Source organism: Phoca vitulina, unplaced genomic scaffold (assembly GCF_004348235.1).
Source record: "Phoca vitulina isolate PV1807 unplaced genomic scaffold, GSC_HSeal_1.0 scaffold13, whole genome shotgun sequence".
Taxonomy (NCBI): domain Eukaryota; kingdom Metazoa; phylum Chordata; class Mammalia; order Carnivora; family Phocidae; genus Phoca; species Phoca vitulina.
This window is the reverse complement of record NW_022589716.1, coordinates 3343354-3362064: the sequence shown is the minus strand read 5'-3', so window position 1 is coordinate 3362064 and position 18711 is coordinate 3343354. Positions and strand designations below refer to the sequence as shown.

Below are 18711 nucleotides of genomic sequence, written 5' to 3'. Positions count from 1 at the left end.
GAACGAGTAAACTACAATACCCAGCGTGCCTTGCGGTGATGCCCTGCTTCCGGCCGACGTGTCCCTCCGGAAGAGGAGCGACTGGGACCACAGCGATATGGCGCCTCCGGCTCCCGGCCCGGCCTCCGGCGGCTCTGGGGAAGTGGACGAGCTGTTCGACGTGAAGAATGCCTTCTACATTGGCAGCTACCAGCAGTGCATTAACGAGGCGCAGCGGGTGAAGGTGCGGCCGCTCGGGGGCGAGGGGATGGTGGTGGCGAAAGACGCTTCCTGGTGGCCGCTGGTCGCGCTCTGATTTTTTAAAAAAATCTTCCTTCTTCTTGCGGCGTTTTTCCCCCAACGTATCTCTTCAGAGCGCTGTGAGGAGTTACCCTTGCCTATCACAAAACTCAAAGCCGTGACAGTTTTTGATATTTCTCACTCTGAGAGCTCGTTCTCCGCTGTGGAAGGCATTTGAGTAAGGGAGGTGTTTATGCCACTATAGTATTAATAATAGTAATTTTAATTTTCACTTGTGGAGAGCCCACGTGTGCCACCATACCCTCAATACCCGTGAAGTAGGGATTGTTGTTTGTTCTCATTTTAGGATGCTAAAGAGAGAAATGGCTTCCTCGACGTTACCCTGCTCCACTAGCTCCGTTATTTCTCCCCAAACTTGCCCATTCATTTCATTCATTCATTCATTCATTCATTTCCTCATTGAGCTTCTCTATGGGTCAGGCGGTGTATTCGTGCTGGGTTCAAAGCAGTGATAAAATAGATAAAACTTCGTGGTCTCTTGGAAACCTTAAGTTCCTCAGGGAGACAGTAAACGAGTAAATAAACAAGAAGTCAGGGGGTGGTGTGATGGACAGTGATGGGAATGAGGTTGGCCATTTGAGAGCCAGAAAATAGCCCTGCTAGGCAGGGCCCAGCCAGTGGATAACAAGAGGGGGCGGCAGGTCCTTTAGCAGGAACTTTTAGGGAGGGACATGGACGTTACTGACACTTTGTGAACTATTGGCGATTCTCTAAGAGCAGTGAAATTGACAGGGTCTTGCCCGCCCTCCTTGTTGTTAACCTTAAAAAGAAAACTGGCAGTTATTTTACCAGCAAAATGGGTTTATTGGGGAAATGGATAATTGCAGTTTGGGACGTATAACCTATGGCAAAACCATAGGCAAGTCCAGAGAACAAAGAGGACTGCTCTTTCACAGGGGAAAGGGGGAATTGAGAGGGGCTGTTATAAACAAAAAAATCCATTGGAGTAAACTGGGAGCTCAAAGTCTAGTGGCTTCTCACTGCCTGAGTTGTGACAGTCTCTCCTTGGCTAGGCAGTTGCCAGGCAAGGAGAAGATCTTTCATCCTCCTGTGAGGGTGATAAAGTGTATGTTTCCTCCTGTGGGGAATGCATGGTACCTCTCTTCTGTTGGGGTCTGCCATTGACCTCGAGTGTCAGGGCTTGAGAGCTCCCCCTTCTGGCCTCCTGACTCTGTTTTCAACTAGTTTTCTTTTTATTAGTTTTCACATAGCCTAGTGTCCTAGAGAGGTTAAAGGAGTAAAGAAGTGAGTAAATATGTAATAACTTGAGTGCTTAAGGGGTGAGATAAAAAGTGCTGAGTTGGAGGGGTGCCTGGCTGGCTCAGTCCGAAGAGCATACGACTCTTTTTTTTTTTTAAAGATTATATTTATTTATTTGACAGAGAGAGACACAGCGAGAGAGGGAACACAAGCAGAAGGAGTGGGAGAGGGAGAAGCAGGCTTCCCATTGAGCAGGGAGCCCGATGTGGGGCTCGATCCCAGGACCCTGGGATCATGACCTGAGCCGAAGGCAGACACGTAACGACTGAGCCACCCAGGCGCCCGAGCATATGACTCTTGATCTTTATTGTGAGTTTGAGTTCGAGCCCCATGTTGGACGTAGAGATGAGTAAAAATAAATAAATAAACTTAAAAACAAAAAACACCCAGCACATACACCTGTCTTAAAAAAAAAAAAAAAGGTTTTGTGTTGGAAAATGGGGGTGAGGAGGCTGCTGACTCTGGGAGTGATCCGGTAAGCCCCAGCCTCTCTGACCATCATTTGAACCTGAGACTGAACCTTGAGATGCATCTAACCCCATAAATTGCTGCCAAGATCCTGAGGCAGAGATGAGCTCCGGGTAGTCCGAGCATAAAAGGTTGGTGTAGCAGAAGTGGGGTGAGTGCAGGCAGGGGGAGGATGGAGAATGAAGTGGGCAGGGCCCTAGGCAGGGCCTCGGGAGCCACAGTAGGGGTTTGGATTTTATTCTGAAGGTGTGGGAGGCCATTGGAGCACTAAGCAAAGGAGCAGAGGACTTCTTCACCAAGGCAGCCAGAGGCTTGGGAGGACTTTGGACTCTGAAATAGAGAAGGCTTGCTTGGTCATGCTTCTGGCCTTTGACAGTGTACCTGGTTTCCCTGAGCATCATGGGGATAAAGCCTAAAACGGACTTCAGGTAGCTGTCACACTTGAAATGACACTTGTGCAGTTGTATTCGTTTTCTGATGCTGCTGTGGCAAATGACCACAAACGGCAGCTTGTAGCCACACAAGTTCATTATCTCTCAGTTTCTGTAGATTGGAAGTCCTACATGGCTCACATCAGGCTAAAATCAAGGTGTTGGCCAAGCTGTGTCTCTTCTGGAGATTCTAGGGAAGAATATGCTTCCAGGTTGCTAGCTCTGAGCCAGGGGCCAGCCTCAGCTCCTAGAAGCTTCTCTCTAATCCTCGGTCTTGCACGGGGTCTCTCCATGTCAGAACCAGCCACAGGATGTCGGGTCGAATCCTTCTCACAGTTGGGCTCGCTGGGATTTCTCCTGCTCCTGCATTATTTCTGACTATCCTCTGCTATTAAAGTTCTTGCTATTAAGGGCTTCTGAGATTAGGCTGGGCCCTCCCCCATAACTCGGCACACTCTCCCCATTTTAGGATCCATAACCTTTGTCACATCTTCGAGGTCCCTTTGGTGACAGAATGGAAGCTGTTCCCAGGTCCCAGGGACTGGTATGGACATCGCAGGGGGGCGTCCCTTATTTGGCTCACCACCACAGTTGTGTGCCTCCTTCCTGGGGCATGTAGACAGTGAGAAGATCGAGACAGACCTGCGCTCAGACTCTGGCTCTGTTACATTCTCTCTGCAGCCAGGGCCAGGTCCCTGCACTTCTGTGCGCCTGTCTCCCCTCTTGTCCGATAGGGACAATGACACCTGTCTCACCAGGGTCACTGTGAGATTCAGCGTCACAGTCATGCTCTGCTGTCTGGCTTCTGTTGTGTGTTCTACTTACATCAGCAGTACGCTCTTTGAGTCTTCTCCTGTCATAATGTTCGGACTTTCCGTCGCTGCTGAAAGGGAGGACCAGCGTGCCCTGCTATACTTAGAGAGGGACTGGAAACAGTCACGGAAACCGGACTGGTGGTCGCTGTGGGTGGAGGCACACTGCAGCCCAGCCTCTCAGCCAGGGAACTGCTCTCTCTTTGGTGACTTGGGAAACATGCACTGGCCCAAAACCATGCCATTCTCCCTGTCCCCACTGAGCCATTCAATGCGATTTAATTCTGGTCCATGGGCCACCTAAACCTTCTCTTAGGCAGCCTATACTGGGTTGAACAGTGTCCCCTAAAAGATATGTTCACCCGAAACCTGTGAACATGACTTATTTGGCAAAAAGATCATTGCAGATGTAATTCCATAAGGGATCTCTGGATGTGATCAGCCAGGATTTCAGATAGGCCCTAAATCCAATGAGTGGTGCTCTTCTAAGAAAAAGGCAAAGAGAGGTTTGAGGCAGACAGAGAAGATGGAGGCAGAGATGGGGGGCGATGGGGCCACAAGCCAAGGAATGCTTGGAGCCCCCAGAAGCTGGAAGAGGCCAGGAAGGATCCTCCTATAGAGCCTTTGATGGGAGCATGGTCCTGCTGACCTTGATTTTGAGCTGCTAGCTTCCAGGACCATGAGAGAATAGTTTGCTGTTATTTCCAACCATCTAGTTTATGGTAGTTCATTACAGTGGCCCCAGCAATCTCTGACAGACTTGAGCTGAGGTGGCCCCACGTGGAACACCCAGGGTGTCATTGCCCTTGATTGGATGTAGTGCTCTGTCACCATCGTGACGTTTCCTTGTTTGTCAGACATTCTTAAGTGCCCACGAGATGGTAGGTACTGCCTAGTGTTGGGGACGAAGCAGTGAAGAAAGCCTCAAGGAGCTGAAGGTCCAGTGTGGCCATAGTGACGGTGGCCCCCATCCCATCACTACCCAACCCCCCGTGGTACTCACTGTCCTCTGGATTAGCTGCACCTCTGAGCTGTCTGGGGGCAGTCAGGGGCCACTCTGGGGTCAGCCGGCATTGGTGGGTGTGGGCCTCCTGGCTTTGTTCTCAGGTAATTCTGGTGAGCTATCCCCAAGCTGCAAATGGCGGAGAAGCATTTGCTCAGAAGCACGCCATTCCTGTTTTCTCAGATCTGGAGATCTGCCTAGCACTCACCACACAGCTTCTGCCCGAGTCCTTACGAGCCTTCTTCCTTTCCTGGCTCTGGTCGGCTCCCCCATAGCCTCGTGGCCTGGCCACGGCTCAGGGGGCTTCCCCACAGTCCCAGAGTGAGCAGTGTGTGAAATCCCCTCACCAGGGCTCCCCGGCTCTACAGCGGCGGGGCTGAGCAGCATGGCCCCGGCTGGACGCGGATGTCCCTGTGCCTGGGCAGCCGGCTGAGCTCTCCCAGAAAGGTCCTCTGAGTGAGGCAGACCTTTGTCTCTTCTGTTTTCCATGTTTAAAAAGTGTTTCGGGACAAAAACGGGACAGGAACAGGCTGCATGGAAATATTTGTTACAAAAAGTAAAGTCCCTTTTGCACATCTCCTGGGTCCCATCGGTTCTTGAGAATCACCCATCCACCTCTGCATGGGACTCCGCCCAGGCCTTTTTTCTCTACCTTTTTTTCTTTTTTTTTTTTTAACATATTATTTATTTATTAGAGAGAGAGAGAGGGAGAACACGAGCCGGGGGAGGGGCAGAGGGAGAAGTGGACTCCCCACTGAGCAGGGAGCCCGATGCGGGGTTCGATCCCAGGACCCTGGGATCACCGCCTGAGCCGAAGGCAGACACTTAACTGACTGAGTCACCCAGGCGCCCCTGTTTTCTCTACTTTTACAAACCCAGGCACTGGGGCATTTTCCCCCAACATCTTGGACCACCCATACCACTGCGCAGCTTCTGTTTTGATCCGCTGCACCCTGGGGGTGCCTATCAGTATGAGTGGCCACATGTCCAGTGGTTAAAGGCGTGGGCTCCACCCTGGCCCCTTGCTGGGCCGCTGGAGTGGGTGCCCCACTTTCTTCACCTGGACGGATGTGGGTGAGGATTGAGCCCCCTTCCCAGGGTGGTGGTGGTCTTGGACAAGATCAGGGCTGGGACGTAGGCCCAGTGTCCACTGGGCAAGCTGCCTGCTCCTGGCTTCCACGTGTCTGGCACGGGGCTCCAAGCGTCCTGAGCTGTCTCTGTCTCTGCAGCCCTCAAGCCCGGAGAGAGACGTGGAAAGGGATGTCTTCCTGTACAGAGCATACCTTGCACAGGTGAGTGTGGGCTAGTGACCTCCAAAGCCCTGGGACAACACAGTAAAGGAACAGAGTGCTGGGTGGGGACGGGGGTGGGGACGCCAGACAAAGGAGGGCAGAGTCCAGGACTTTGAGCAGCCGGTGTGGCCTCCACAAGTAGGTGGCCGTGTCCCTGAGGTTGTGGACTCACCAGGCCCAAGGACCAGTGTAGGGATTTCTCCCTTTTCTTTTTTTATGTAATCGGTAGGTTTTGTTTGTTTAGTACAGTTTTAGGTTTGCAGAATAATCAAGTAGATAGTAAAGAGAATCCCATGTACCCACCCCCAGCCCACAGGCCGCTTTTCTTATTACTCACGTCTGAGATTGATGGGGTGCTTTCATTGGTGGATGCACCAAGGTTGACACTGCTGTTAAGTCGAGGCCATAGTTTATTCCAGGCTCTAGGAACGTTGCCCTGGGCGTGCAAGCAGTCCAGATGGTGCAGACAGGACCGAGTTGTGCCCTGTCCCAGTCTCCCCTGCCAAGGCCCACCGGCAGCCGGCCTCCCACCTGCCTTCTCCCCCCGGCTTCAGTCTTGGACTGTGATCTGTCCTGGGCACATGGCTCTGTGGCTGCCCCCACCTCCCTGGGTGGCTTCCTGGTTCTGGGTGGCTTCCTGGTTCTGTTCATATCTTTCCCTCTGTGGAGTGTTCTGGAGCCTGATGGGACCCCACCCTCCCGTTGACCAACCCCCCAACCCCCCCTGCCCCCTGCCCTTGACAGTGAACAGTATGTGTGGCCCCCAGCAGAGGGGCTGCCCTAGTGTCCCTCGGAATCTCCTTGTGATGTATCTGTACGATGTGTACACACAGCAGAACACCTGTAGGTGGCAGCAAAAACATCAAAACCACCTAGAGAGGGTTGTAGTGAAAATGCGACCCTGACTCCAGTTCCCCTCCCAGCAGTGACCACCACCAGTTCTGTGTGTCACCAGGGAGGGGGTGTATGTCCTGATGCCCAGAACCCCTGTCCCTGGGCGACGCGTTCCCCCCAGAGCTGGCAGGGCCGTCGCCCCGTCACCTCAGCCCTGGGGGCTGGACAGCTGGAGTCTTCAGCTAGAGTGGCGGGTACCATGGCCTGACAGGTGACAAGTGATGCCATGCTGGCTCCCAGCAGGTGCTGTAGCAGGGCTGGCCCTGGCAGCCTGGGGGGGGGGGGTCCCTGGGGGTGGCGGCCGCTCGTTCCAGGCAGTGGGGCTCTGCCAGGGCGCTGCTAGAGCCCTAAGAAGCTCTCGTGTGCTCCAGGAGGCCGAGTCTGAGCCCCACAGCAGAGAGTAGGCCAAGCTGACGGCATGCTTATCTTGACTGCAGAGGAAGTATGGTGTGGTCCTGGACGAGATCAAGCCCTCCTCGGCCCCCGAGCTCCAGGCCGTGCGCATGTTCGCCGAGTACCTGGCCAACGACAGCCGGAGGTGAGGATGGGAGGGCAGGGGTGGGCTCTCTCTCCCCACCTTCTTACCTCCCCGAGCCTCAGTGAAAGCACATTGCTACCCTGCGGGGGCATTTGTGTGAGCCATTCATTCTCTTGCTGCCCAGGATACTTGCCCGGGTGCTTATGGGCTCTGCCTCTGTCTCTGCAGGTGGGAGCCGTGAGACCCCATCTCGCCCGTGCCGTGGGGCACCAGCATGACGCGGCGGGCTCCACGGCTCCTCTGCACCCTTTCCCCCACCCCAGGAATGGCTGGTCGTGAGGCCCCCCTGGGATTAGGAACTTTTATGTTCAAATCTGCTCCCCACAGGGTGCCTGGGATAGGGCAACAGCCTAGCCCATGACATGGAGACACTCTGCTCTGTGGGTCTTCCTCTGCCCCCCTGCCCAGCCCCGAGAGCCCACCTTCACCCTGGAGCATCCCTCTTAGCGGCAAGGAGCCTCACAGAACAGCCTTCCCCAATCTCTGCCTCGTGGAACTCCTTAGATCAGGACTTGATCATGACCTTATTGATACTGTGCTACTCTTGTGGGCCACAGAGGCTTGTCTTTGGGTCCCAGGTGTAGGTGAGACCACCTGCTGTGACCCCCACCACTGCCCTTACGGAGGGCAGCATTATGTGCCCCGGCTCCTGATTGGGCTCTTTCTCCCTTAAAGCTTGAGGCTCAGGGGGATTTACTTGTCAGCAGTGAGAGCTGAATGGGGGCCCCCAGGTTCTGATCCCCAGAACCCACAAATGTAACATCATTGGAAATGAGGTGTTTGCAAATGTAATTAGTTAAAGATCTGGAGATCATCCTGGATATAGGGTGGACCCTGAATCCAGAGACTGGTGTCCTCATAAGAGACAGAAGAGGAGAAGACAGAGAACGGTACAGAGGGGAGGCATGTGTGAAGATGCAGAATCGGGGTGACACAGATGCCAAGGGGTGCCAAGGACTGTGGGCAGCCAGCTGAAGCCAGGAGAGAGGCTTGGGATGGATTCACCCTCAGAGGCCTCAGAAGGAACCTTTCCTGCTCACACTTGGATATCAGACTCCTGCTTTCTAGAGCTTCTTCTCTCTGAGAGAGTCTATTCCTCTTTGCATCTTCCCGGTCTGCGGTGCTTTGTGACGGCAGCCCCAGGACACCAAGACAGGCAGGCTCCTGAGGCTATCCTTTCTCCCTCTCCACACTTCATGAGCCAGGGTGACAAGCCCTAGTCTCCTTTCGGAAGAGGAGGGGACTCTGGGACCCTCTAGGAGCAGGGGCTGCTTTGGGGCCTGGGGCAGGGGCCCAGGAGGGCAGAGGGGTTCAGGGTGCGTCCGTCCTGGCAGCCCAAACTGCTGCCCCTTAGCCAGCCCAGCAAGCAGGCTGTGGAGAAAGTCCCGGCACCTGTAGGTGAACAATGACATGTTTGAGTAACAGAGCGCATGATGCTCGCATCACGTTAACAATGGCAGGTGGCATGTCTACTCTCAGTAGGTTCCCAGGCAGGGAACATCATGGGGTGGCCACGAGGGCTCCATGCCAACTCTCTGTCACACCCTGTATGCGGTCCGGGTGTGCAGAGCGGGAAATAGTCTCAGATGTGAAGTCATTTGTCCATCAGGCACCTTGGTGGTCACGAAGACAGTGACAGGAGTGTCCCCATCCTCCAGGGCCTTAGATGTAGATCCTGACCAGCAGCCCCCCAGCAGCCCACGTGCCATGCACGTGTTTGTGGAGATCCCGTGGACCCTGAACAGCAGCTTTTGTCTGGTGGCAACTCGGGGCCTGGCCCTTCCCTTCTCCTGTCAGCTGCTCAGCAGCCTTTTGGAACAACAGGTTTTGGCTCTGTTTTCTAGTTAAGCAGATCATGGTTCAGATGTTCTATGGCCTGTGGGGGAACTGGCTGATCCTTGGCGGAGCCCTGACTCCCGCCTGGCCCCCAGCGCAGCATGTGGCCTACGTGCCAGGAGCAGCCGGCCTCCTTGGGGAGGCAGCGATGTCATCAGGGTGAGATTCATCTGTGTGGCTTCCTGTCTCCAGAGAGGCGTCCCTGGCGAGTTGGCCCGGCCCTCCACGTCCAGGGTGCTGTGGACACTACAGCCCCCTGGATCCGTAGGCCTAGGCAGCCATCTGCGCTGCTCTGTAGACATGGCCCTCCTGCACCACATCTCCTCACGAGGCCTCAGTTTCTTTGCATAATGGTGGAAAGTGCCAGGTGGGAAGGCGGTGAAGCTGGCACCCAGTGGGGCTCGACGGAGACAGCTGGGCCCGTTCCGCTTGCAGCTGCTGTGTCCCCCTGGGCGCCTGACCCACTCTCTCTGGACCTGTCTGCTCCCTTGGGGGTGAGGCTGCTTCCCACCCCTGGCTGCAGGCGCTCAGCAGCCTTGTCTTGCAGGGACTCGATTGTGGCCGAGCTGGACCGGGAGATGAGCAGGAGCGTGGATGTGACCAACACCACCTTCCTGCTGATGGCTGCCTCCATCTACTTCCACGACCAGAACCCAGATGCAGCCCTGCGTGCCCTGCACCAGGGGGACAGCCTAGAGTGGTGAGTGTCCTCCCTGTTCCAGAGGGAAGGCCTGGCGGCCTGAGCGGCCCCTCTGGTCTCCAGGCTGCTCAGTGCCTCATTGGCCGTTGTCATGGGAACAATGGGGGGCTGCTGGCAGAGACCGGTGGGGCCCAGGCTTCCCATTCAGGCTGCAGCTCCCGTCCTCGGTCCTTTCTGCACGGCTGGGCTGCTCTTCCCAAGGACACGGCTCCCAGGGCTGGAAACCCTCCGTTCCCGGTGGCAGAGGAGAAAGCACCTTTGTTTCTGCCTGTGGTTTCTGTATCCCCACCCCCACCACGGAGCCTTGTGTCCCTGGGCCCGGGCCTTTCCGTGTCCTCCCCGCGTTCCCCCAGGCCCTCCCGTTCACAGCACTCTGGGGCCTGCGGCGTGCCATAGGCTCTACCCCCCGCCCCAGGAGGTGACTCCGGCCAGCGCTGCATCTACAGCGCTGTGTCCTGGAGGGTGCGACAGCCCACCCCTGTGAACTCTCTGGGGCCTGCTGTCCCTTGGTTGGTTGGTTACAGGTTCATTTTTGTTTCTTGTTTCTGTCCCTGCTCTATCCAGAAAGGGATTTGTGGCGGTTTAGAAATAGGTCTGGCACACAGCTTACAAAGCAGCAGACTCTGTAACTATTTCTCAGACTCCTACACAGGTTGATCTGGGCGGGAAAATGTGTGAACAAGTGACTACATACGTCATTGGTGGTCATAGCTGTCAGGCAGAGAGGGAAGCCACGGGTGCGGGAACCAGAGGGGGTGAGCACCTGCCCCACGCAGCACCTCTGTGACTGGACCCACAGCCTTCCCTGGGGCTGACCCTGGGCGTGGCTGCTCAGCTTGCTCCCTGGGCTCCTGCCACTGGGCGGTGGCCAGTGTCCCCCTCACACCAGGAGTGGGGCGCAGAAAGGATGCCCAGCCTCAGGGTAGTCAGAGTGGGACGATTTGGGACCTCATGAAAGCTCCAGCCCCACGTGTGCTCAGTGGTGAAATGAGGGAGCCAGGGCCCTGGGGAGCAGTGGGAGGCTTGGCCCGGCGCACAGTGCCTGGGTCTGAGTCCAGTGTGGCTCAGCATCGCCCTAGGCAAGGCAGGGCTGGTGGCCTAAGCACTCCTAGGAATGTTCCTGGAGGTGGCGCCCACACAGGGGAGCCCCGATAGGCAGCAGAGTGGCGAGGGTGCCGGCTGACTGCCTCTCTGTCCTGCAGCATGGCCATGACCGTGCAGATCCTGCTGAAGCTGGACCGCCTAGACCTCGCCCGGTACGTCTCTCCCATGTGACCCTCCCTGCAGGGTGTTGCCTGGGACGAGGGATGGTGCCGTCCTTGCCTCAGTTTCCTTCTGTGACATGGACGGTGGGACCTGCAGAGTTGGGGTGGGCTTCCCAAGTGTGCAGTGGGAGCGGCCGGGTCAGGGCTCCCGGCACGCTCGAGCCGGCACCACTGTGTGCCCTGTGAGCAGGAATGCGGGGGGCTCCCTCCTACCCTTCTGTTCTGTCCCCAGGAAGGAGCTGAAGAAAATGCAGGACCAGGACGAGGATGCTACCCTCACCCAGCTGGCCACTGCATGGGTCAATCTGGCTGTGGTGAGCCCTTGGGCCGTGCTGGGGGAACGAGGGAGCGTCAGAGAGCTGGGAGGTGGGAGGTGCCCCTTGCATCCAGTGCTGGCTGCCCCTGTGGGGGGGGTGCTGGTGCAGGCTGCTCTGGACACATCGGACCTGCTCCTTCCTTTGGGGCCAGGGCCCGTCCCCCAGGGGAGCCCCCAGCCCAGTGCGCCCCGGCACATTTTGCACCTTGCTCAGCCCCAGCCCCATTCCTGGCTCCTCACAGCTGAGCAGCTTGGCCAAAGCCAGAGTGAATGAGCTTGGGGTGCTCTGGAACCAGACTTGATGGAGCGAGTGGGCCTGCCTGGCAGTGCAGCCTCCCGGGGCTCACCCTGGGCTTGGCTCCTGCTCAGCTTGCTCCCTGGGCTCCTGGCACTGGGCAATGGACAGTGTCCCCCCCACACACACACCTTCCCCTGTGCCCAGCCCCTATCTCCCCCCATGCCTGGGCACCCACTCCCCCCCCCCTTTCTTGGCAATGGCCCCTTTTCTGGCTTTTGGCACTGGGCGTCCTCTCTCTAAGTCGTTTTTTTTTGTTTTGTTTTTGTATGGGCTGCTTAAAATGTGTTCCCCGTCCGCATGCGCCTGCACCGGCCTTGGGGAACTGAGCCTCACCCAAGCTGGCTTCCAGTATCTAGTTTAGCGGGGTGAACCCTGCCCGCTCTTCACCAGCTCTGCGTTTTTTCACAAGCACGTCTTGGCCTCAGGCTCCCCTCTAAGAGCGGTGCTGCGTCTTTAGCAGGCAGACAGAGCCTTTCATTCTTCTGAACGAAGGATGCCGGTGACAGGGCTCCAGGGACCGCCTTCCTCGCGCTGGCCACGCCGGCATCGCCTCAGCGAAGTGCCCGCATGCTGGCGTCACCCTGCTCTGTGAGGGAGCGGGAGGTGGTAGGGCTGGGAAGCGGGGTGACAAACCGGTGATGTTGGAACTGTCCCTGCAGGGTGGTGAGAAGCTGCAGGACGCCTACTACATCTTTCAGGAAATGGCTGACAAGTGCTCCTCCACCCTGCTGCTGCTCAACGGGCAGGCGGCCTGCCACATGGCCCAGGGCCGATGGGAGGCCGCCGAAGGCGTGCTCCAGGAGGCGCTGGACAAGGTACGGCAGGCCCAGCCTGCACCGAGGCTCCCGGTGGGGACGGCAGGGGACGCGGGGCTGGCTGCAGAGGCAGCCCCATGGGCCTGGCATGTGACCACGCAGGAATTTATTTTAACACCAAATCAGCTAAGAATCAGATTGCAAATAGAAATGTTGATCGTGGCTTCTCTTAGAAATGGGAGGATCCCGTCGGCCTGGGCTTCAGCTGGCCTGAGCTGAGCAAAAAGTCTCGCTATCACCTTGGCTGCTGGGCCTGGGGGCCTCTTGATGTGACTCCTCACTTGAGCCAGTACTTGGAAGAGATGCCTGCCGTTCATTACCAAGGGGAGAGCGGGATGCAGACAGGAGACGTTGCCTGTCTGGGTCTAGAAGAGGGACTGAGAGTGGGGCCCTGGCAGGGCAGCCCCCGCTGTCTTCCCCCAACCAACATGTGAGGTCTTGTGTGTTACTTTTATAATCAGAGGAAATGTCAAAGTTTTTTCTGTTTTTTGAAAACATTTCGTGATCTAACAAGAAACAGACACCGGTAGGAAGCTTTCTCCCCTTTACCTGTGTGAGGTGTTGAGTTACCATCAGGCAGTTGTTTGCAGATCAGGGATGGGCCAGGGGCCATCAGTCAGGTGCTCCTCGGGCTGCACGCGTGGAGGTGCCTTGCCCTGCCAGGGCGCCCTGTGTCCATGCCGGCCACCATGCCTTCCTGACAGGCTCTGACCTTAGCTGGACTGTTGGGTGCAGTCAGGGCTCGTCAGGAATGCCTGGCCTGGTGGGGCGTCTCTGGCCCAGAAGGAGAGGGCAACGGGGTCCCCAGTTAAATGACACCCAACTGTCCTCATTCTCTGCGACCCCGCCTGGGCTGGCTTACTGCCCCGTGGCCCTGACCCCTCGATGGCCCGAGGCATGCCATGGCCTCAGTCGTCGTCCCGGTCCTGTGGGCCACCCCATGCTTTCCCACTGTCCTTCCCATTCCTTTGGCGTTCCCCTCGTTTTGCTTCTGTGAACACGTGCCATTGTCCCCCATGACAACTGCTGAGGAAACTAAAGTGGGGAGGCGTTGAGTCTCCCAAAGAAGAGCAGCCATGGAGTGGAGCCGGGTCTGTGCAGAGGTCCCTCGAACCTACAACAACCTTGTGTCCGGGTTGCTGTGTCTCTGCTCCGAGTGCCCAGTCGGCTCCCTGCAGTGGTCTGACCTTCCTGGCTGAGGTGGTCCGGGGCCAGTTCCCAGGGTTCCCTGTGCCTCAGAGCCCCGTGTGGGTGGGTGGGGTGAGGTCACCTGCTTGGATGTTCTGGTAATTTCCCGGCAGCTTCTTGCCAAGGGCCCTGGTGAGCAGGAGGGGTGGGCGCGGTCTGCCCCGTGGTCTCAGACCTCATTTTTGCAGTGAGAGGGACAGCTTGCTTGTGATGGTGTTCAGGCTGCCTTGGGCTGGGCTCTGTTCCTTTGTGACTGGTGTGATAAATAACCCCTCCCAAACTGCGACCGGCAGGGGGGTCTGTCTCATCCTGGCCCACAGATGAGACAACAGGCTCAGAGGGGAAGAAGCCGGGAGGGCAGGGGAGAGGCAAGGAGAGGCAGGGAGGCCAGGAAGGTGGAGTGGGGCTGGGGCCCCCCTTGCCACCACACTGCCTCCCAGGCAGAAAGGAGGGCCCTGAGGTCACCGCCTTGCAGAGTGGCCAGTGGGTGCCCTTTGGGTCTCCCAGCCCCACCCCCTGCCCCACCTCTGAGGGTGTGACCTTGTGTGGGTCATGTCTTCACCCTGGGTCAGTGGGAGCACCTGAGATGGGAGTGGGCAGGCCAAGTCGGGGCCCTGGGGGAGCTGACCCTGATCGCTTATGTCCCTGTGTTTCCAGGACAGTGGCCACCCAGAGACACTGATCAACCTTATCGTCCTGTCACAGCACCTGGGCAAGCCCCCTGAGGTAGGACCCCTGGGCGCAGGGAGGTTTTCTGCTCTCCACGGCGCCAGCCTGAGGTGGGCAGGGGTCTGTGGTGTGGCCCCAGCTCTGAAGTTCAGGGTCTCTGGCAGAAAGCCACTCCTTTGGAGGGGGTGCGGTTGCCATCAGTGCGAGGGGCCCTGGGAAGGGGGTGTTGCGGGTGCAGAGGCTGTAGGCCAGCTGCTCCCGTGGGCCCTGTGAACTTGTGGGCCGTGTCTCAGAGCGTGCCCAGGCCAGGGCCAGCTGAGCCGGGACCCCCACCTGTGCCGCCTCCGGGTGGACGGTGGGCGAAAGAACAGAGAAGAGGGGCCCATGTTGTCTGCGGGGGGGGGGGGAGGGAGAACTCGGGGGCCCCACTGTTTAGGTGGCTGGCTGGCCCAGTTGGCTGGGGACCCACCCCCAGGCTTCCTGGCAGTCCGTCACCCATGCCTTATAGAAGGGCCCCCGGGCAGCCTCGGGGCTAGCGCAGTATAGCAGACAGGACTACTCTCCCACTCACCCCACAAACAGCACTGAAGCCCTAGTCTCAGGGAGACAGCTGCCCCCGCCCCATGTAGTGGGGGCGGGCCTGGGGAGGTGGGGCAAGGGCGGCAGCAAGGGCTCTGTCCGGGGTTCAGGTTCTAATACCAAGACCTCTGGGGTTTCTCCGTACAGTGTGCCCAGAACAAACCCACCTCCCCTCCCAGCCCTGTTCCCCCCGACCTGCCCTCCGCTCCTCCTGGCCCTCCGCCCTCTCCTAGGGCCTGGGTCCCTCCCACCCCACTCACCTGAACCCTGTGGTGCCTCCTTCCACTGTGTGCTGAGTGTAGGCTCTGTGTCAGCTGCCCCCCCTCTTCCCGCCCCAGCCCTGAGGGTCCTATCATCTGCCAGATTCCAGGGTAGACTGATGGAGGTGACGGAAGACGGGGGCTCTTGCTTGGGGTCAGCTGGGCAGCCCCCACCCCACCCTAGCCCTCCCCTCACCCTGTATGTGAGAGGCGCCTGGGGGCCCCTGTTCAGCTCACCTGGCCTCCTCTCCGCTGCAGGTGACAAACCGCTACCTGTCCCAGCTGAAGGACGCCCACCGGTCCCACCCTTTCATCAAGGAGTACCAGGCCAAGGTGAGCCCGAGCCGTCGGTCTATCCCAGGTCCCCAGACCCCCGGGCAGGGCCGGGGAAGGCCAGTGACAGGGGTCCTGACTCATGTTCTCTTTGTTTCTCCTCCTACCCCCCCACCCCCCGCCCCTGCCATCCGCACTCTGCGTGTAAGGAGAACGACTTTGACCGGCTGGTGCTGCAGTACGCTCCCAGCGCGTGAGGCCCGCCCCAGCCGTGGTTCCTGAGCCACGGGACAGCGACCCGTGCCGCCCTCAGGGCACCCCTCCTCGTGCGCTCTCCCTTGTTCTGGCCAGAGGCGGAGGCTGGAAGCCCAGCCCATCCCCGCTCTTGTCAATAAACATCTCCACCTGATCCATGTCTGCTCTGGCCACTTGCGGAGGGACATGTGGGAACCAAGGCTCAGAAGGGAGGGTCCTGGACACCGTCCCTCAGGGCCTTTGCTGGGAGGGGAACCCTGGAGACCAGGGCCTGTAAGCAGCAGCTGCCCCGACTGCCCACCCCTCAGACAGCCACCTCATGATGCTGAGCTCCGGGCGGCACAGCCGTGTCTCCCAAGCTCCCTTGGCATCCAGGGAGACTGAGGTACAGAGTGGGGATCGCCATCACCCGGGGCATCAGGACTCCAAGCCGGTATCCCAGGGTGGTCTGTAGGTGGCAAGGGAGGTAGGAAGCACTCAGGCCTCAGTTCAGTCATATGGGGAGGGTGTGTGCAAGGAGTAAATGCACGCCCGCTCCGCCCCGCCCGACCTGTCCCCTGCTCCTCACTGCTGCCCTGTGGGCAGTCCTCCGCCAAGACTGAGACCTGCTACTGTGGGGGCCGTGGGTGCGGGAGGGCCACAGTGGCTGAGGCGCTGAGCTCTCTACCTGGAGAGACCCATGGCGAGCACCCTTCCGTAAGAGAAAGCCAGGGCACCAGCTGGCCCCTCTTGTCCAGAGAGGGTGGTAAGCGAGCAGGGGAGAGTTGTTGGCTGGGCCTCTCAGATGAGGTCACCACCCAAACAATTAGAAGGATCTGCCAGGCCAGGTTCTGGGGGGACCAGCATTCATTCAAGGCAGCATGAACAGGCCCTGCAAAGCCCCTGCGGCTGCACTGGGCTCCGTGAGCTGGACAGGGCTTTGTGCCCTTTGTCCTGAGGTCAGTGTCTGGGCATCTCCCAGGAAGGAGGGAGGACCTGTGTTGCCAGAATCTGGCCTCATCTGCCTCCGAGGTGGCTGCCTGAAACCTGGTGCTTCGTCGCCAGGACAGGACGTAGAGCTCAGAAATCCCAGGGGCAGGGCCCAGCCCTATCCCCTCCCTGCCTGGTGAGGAGCTCAGCAGGGGAGAGAGGTGACAAAGGCATCCGGCAGGGGTGGGGATGGGGGGGCCTGGGGATGAGCTCCCCGGGGGAGAGGAGGCCTGCCGTCAGGTGGAACAGGGAAGGGGCGCCAGCCTTGGGACCTTAGCAGCCGCTTGTCAGGCCCCAGCTGCCAGCACCAGGAGCCACCTTCCCTTTCTGCCCTGCATCCACCCGTTGGTGGCCTCCCAGCTGGCCCCGCCAAGATGAAACTCAAGGCAGCTGGGGCTGGGCTGGTGGGCGGGGGCGCCTCTCCCATTACTGATGGCTGCCATGGTGACCAGATAGTGACAGATAGCGCTGGGTGGGAGGGCAGAGGTGGGAGAGTTGGAAGGTCCAGGGCTGCACCGCAGGCCCAGCCAGACCTCTGGGGGCACGGCTAGCTAGCTGAGGATCGCCGAGGCCCCTCTGCCTGCTGGGCAAGCTGCAGCATTAGTCAGTTCTCTGGCCTCGGGCTGAGCCTTAATACGTGACCAGGCCAGGCAGGCCTCATACCCCCAACGTGCTGGGCCTGTCACTTCCTGGTCTGATGGGCCGGATGGACCCTGGCCCACACAGAGTGCATGTTCAAGAATAATGAGTAGGAGATACGGTGAGCAGATGGTGACAACTGCCAAGAAGACTGATGGGAAAGTCAGGGGTGTGCTGAGCAGGTGACACTTGTAGGTAAAGTCTGAAGGAAGTGAGGGGAGGTCTCTGCTAGCACCTGGGGGAACAGCATTCTAGGCCGAGGGAACAGCCAGTGCCAAGGCCCTGAGGCAGGACTGTGCCAGGGGTGCTAGAGGAACAGTGAGGTGGCCAGTGTGGCATATGGGGAGCAAGGTGGAGAGGAGAGCATGACGGTAGGTTGTGAGTCACGGTGAGGAGCTGGCCTTTTACTCTGCATGATGGGAGCCATGGGGGCTGTGAACAGAGAACAGCAAGCAGACTCCCTCTGGCCTCTGTCCAGGGTCAGGAGGAAGCCAGGATACCAGGCAAGAGGCATTAGGGGGGCCCAGGGCCACAGGAGGCTGTGAAGGTGCAGAGAAGTGGCTGAATTCGTGAACATTCAGAGGTAGGGCCAACTGAGTGTGTTGCTGGACCGGATGAAGGTTGAGGGGAAGGAGGAGAGATGTTGCCTCCTCAGTCCTCCTGCCTGTTTTCCCCCAGGCACCTGAGGGTCAGGTCAGGCCTCCTGTGGGGCCCACACTGATTTTCACTCTGCATCTTAAAGGCTTTGGGATGACGTCCTTGGTGGGAGGGAAGGAGGAACACAGGAATGTGGGAGTCCTGGGGGGCTGTCAGTGTCAGGGAAGGTGATATTCCCACTAGATGACTGGTGTCCTTGGTCATGGCCAGTGGGGGCTTCAGACACAGGGCCTGGTCACTGGATAGTAGAGTATCACCAGGGGTGGTCCCAATGGAGCCAGCGGTCTCGATCCAGTCTCTGAGTCCCAGCAGGTGGGTGTCCACTCCCTCTGCCTCTCCGCAGGCAGGCCGTGTTAACCTGCTGCGGGGGAGGGAGGCCTGCCAGGTCCTCAGGGTCACGGATAGCAGCAGGTGGCCCTGAGGGCAGGGAAAGAGTTACCGCTGAAGGGCACTGCCTGTTGGTGCTCACCGTGCCCCACATCGCAGACACCGAGTGGTGGGGTGGGGGAGCCGAGCGGGCAGGGGCATTACGGAGCGGGGGCAGGGGGCGCGGACACGGGGTCCAGGCCGGGCAGGCGCCTGGCAGACACCCTCCCCCCGTTGCTCCCCGCCTCGGTTTCCTCCACTGGAAAATGAGCAGGAGCGCGGGCCCGGCTCCAGGACGCGTCGCAACAACTCCGGGTCTTATCTGCCCGTGGTCGCCGCTGCTGCCTCCGGGAGACCGAGCACCCGCGCGCCCTCAGGGTCTCGGACGTCGCGACCAGGCCCCAAGTCCCCGCCGCCCGCGCCCCCGCCGGGGCGGAGCTTACGCCGGCCCCGCCCCCCGGTCCCCAGCTCCGGCCGGCGCGCCCCCGGCCCAGCTGCGGCGCGTGACGCGGGACGCGCGGCTCCGGCGGCTACCGCGGGCGGGCGCAAAGCGGCGGCGGCGTCCGGCGAGCGGGCGGCATGGCGGCGGCGGGGACGGCGGCGGGGCCGGCGGGGCCGGCGGGGCCCG

At 59.1% G+C, this 18711-nt stretch overlaps 1 protein-coding gene across 1 annotated transcript; it reads left to right on the top strand.

Moving 5' to 3' along the window:
- The first annotated feature begins 48 nt into the window (after positions 1–48).
- Positions 49–15606, top strand: COPE (COPI coat complex subunit epsilon). The gene is made up of 10 exons (XM_032412496.1): positions 49–223; positions 5504–5566; positions 6898–6998; positions 9382–9534; positions 10737–10790; positions 11032–11113; positions 12073–12228; positions 14074–14142; positions 15183–15257; positions 15407–15606. Exons 1-10 carry the CDS (start codon positions 98–100, stop codon positions 15452–15454), a joined length of 927 nt encoding a protein of 308 aa, XP_032268387.1. The 5' UTR covers positions 49–97; the 3' UTR covers positions 15455–15606.
- Positions 15607–18711: the final 3105 nt, after the last annotated feature.

Excerpts from the sequence above, each read along its gene's own strand:
- COPE (XM_032412496.1), top strand. The coding sequence starts at position 98 with ATGGCGCCTCCGGCTCCCGGCCCGGCCTCCGGCGGCTCTGGGGAAGTG. Across the intron at positions 11,114-12,072 it reads CATGGGTCAATCTGGCTGTG|GGTGGTGAGAAGCTGCAGGA; the intron begins GTGAGCCCTTGG and ends CTGTCCCTGCAG. Across the intron at positions 12,229-14,073 it reads TCCAGGAGGCGCTGGACAAG|GACAGTGGCCACCCAGAGAC; the intron begins GTACGGCAGGCC and ends CTGTGTTTCCAG.